Source organism: Trichinella spiralis (assembly GCF_000181795.1).
Source record: "Trichinella spiralis strain ISS 195 chromosome Unknown Scfld386, whole genome shotgun sequence".
In the NCBI taxonomy this organism is placed as follows: Eukaryota; Metazoa; Nematoda; class Enoplea; order Trichinellida; family Trichinellidae; genus Trichinella; species Trichinella spiralis.
Genome location: NW_003527325.1, coordinates 1 through 1,533, shown reverse-complemented (window position 1 = coordinate 1,533; position 1,533 = coordinate 1). Strand labels below are relative to the sequence as shown.

The 1,533-nt window shown below is 34.6% G+C and overlaps 1 protein-coding gene across 1 annotated transcript; it reads left to right on the top strand.

Annotated features, from left to right (window-relative positions):
- Positions 1-129: 129 nt before the first annotated feature.
- Positions 130-1,051, top strand: Tsp_15418 (eukaryotic translation initiation factor 2C 2). Its single transcript, XM_003370880.1, has 4 exons — positions 130-291; positions 359-586; positions 645-835; positions 895-1,051. The coding sequence occupies exons 1-4, from the start codon at positions 130-132 to the stop codon at positions 1,049-1,051; spliced, it is 738 nt and encodes a 245-aa protein (XP_003370928.1).
- The last annotated feature ends 482 nt before the right edge of the window (positions 1,052-1,533 follow it).

Sequence of the window (1,533 nt, the reverse complement as noted above, 5' to 3'; positions counted from 1 at the left end):
CTGTAGGAAACCGCATTACCATCAGTAGCTGCGGTGGGTATTAGTCATGTATGTACTTTCAAATTATGAAAGGAATGTTTTTGATTGAAGGGTTGTTGGAAATGTGGATGCAAAAGGTACAAAATTTTCATGCTTCGGGTGAAGCTACAACCCAGCGATACAAGAGCTGATCACAGGATTTATCGAACAAATTTTCAGGAACGTTTACTGGAATATCTTGATGTTAATGGTACGGCTCCGAAAAATATTATTGTTTATCGCGAGGGAGTATCAGAAGGTCAATTTATGCAGGTGAAATTGTGTTGTATCATTCATTAAAGCAAAGTAAAAATTTATTTTTTTTAAAAGGTTTTGGAAGAAGAACTGTCTGCTCTTCGTAGGGCTTGCAAAAAAAGTTGCAACAAATTACCGGCCGTTAATTACGTTTATTGTGGTTCAAAAGCGACATCATGCTCGATTTTTTTGTTGTGATGAAGCTGCAGCACGAGGACGCGGGAAAAACATCCCTGCTGGTACTGTTATCGATAGAGTAGTGACATCTCCTGATGAACATGATTTCTTTTTGTGCAGTCATCATGGAATTCAAGTATGACTTTGTGAAATGTTTTGAATCTTTATTATTATTATTATTATTTGAATTGCAGGGAACTAGTAGACCGACGCGATATCATGTGCTGTTTGATGAAAGCAACATGGATGCGAATGCTATGCAATCGATTACATACTATTTATGCCATCTATATGGTAGATGTGCTCGTTCTGTCAGTATACCAGCACCAGTATATTTTGCAGATTTAGTTTGCGCCCGTGCTCGTTATCATGTTCTTGCAGCATTGTAAGTTTGAGTAATTGACTTATTTAAAAATGAATGAGTTATTGGATCTTATTTTTTAGAAAGTCTGGTCTAGTGGAAAAGTTTTCTGATGAGGACAGCAACAGTAAAAGTAGTAGTAGTAGTAGTTCCACCAGTAAAGCTGAATCCGTGAAAGCAAAATTGGATAATATAATTGCACTTCACAAAAGAGTTAAAAATATCATGTACTTTGCATAATCTATATCAACGATGGAAGTGTATTTTAGTCTAGTATATTGTTTAGTGTTTATTTGTAAGCACTGAATACATGTATTTATGTGTTGTATTTATTTCTCTCTTTCTCTCTCTGTGTGTGTATTATTTCTTAATGTGTTTCTAGATAATAGCTTTTTGTTTCAGACTTTGTTTTTTTAAAAAATCAGCATAGATCATGTGATCAGGAAGGTTCCAAATCCATGCATTATATTTATGATCAGTTGTAAATTCATTGTACCATTCGTATTGCATGTGTAATACTGAGGTGAAGATGTTTGTTTTTCATGAAAAATAAAAGAGGGAGAAAAATTGTTATCACGGTTTTAATGTGTAATAAGCGGACAGTTTTGAAACATTTTGTTATTCTTGATGCTTAATATGTTCAACGGCACTATAATTTTCTCTGTCCAATACTAGCGCTATAGTCCATTACTCGCCACCATGGATATGAGCAGTATTTCATG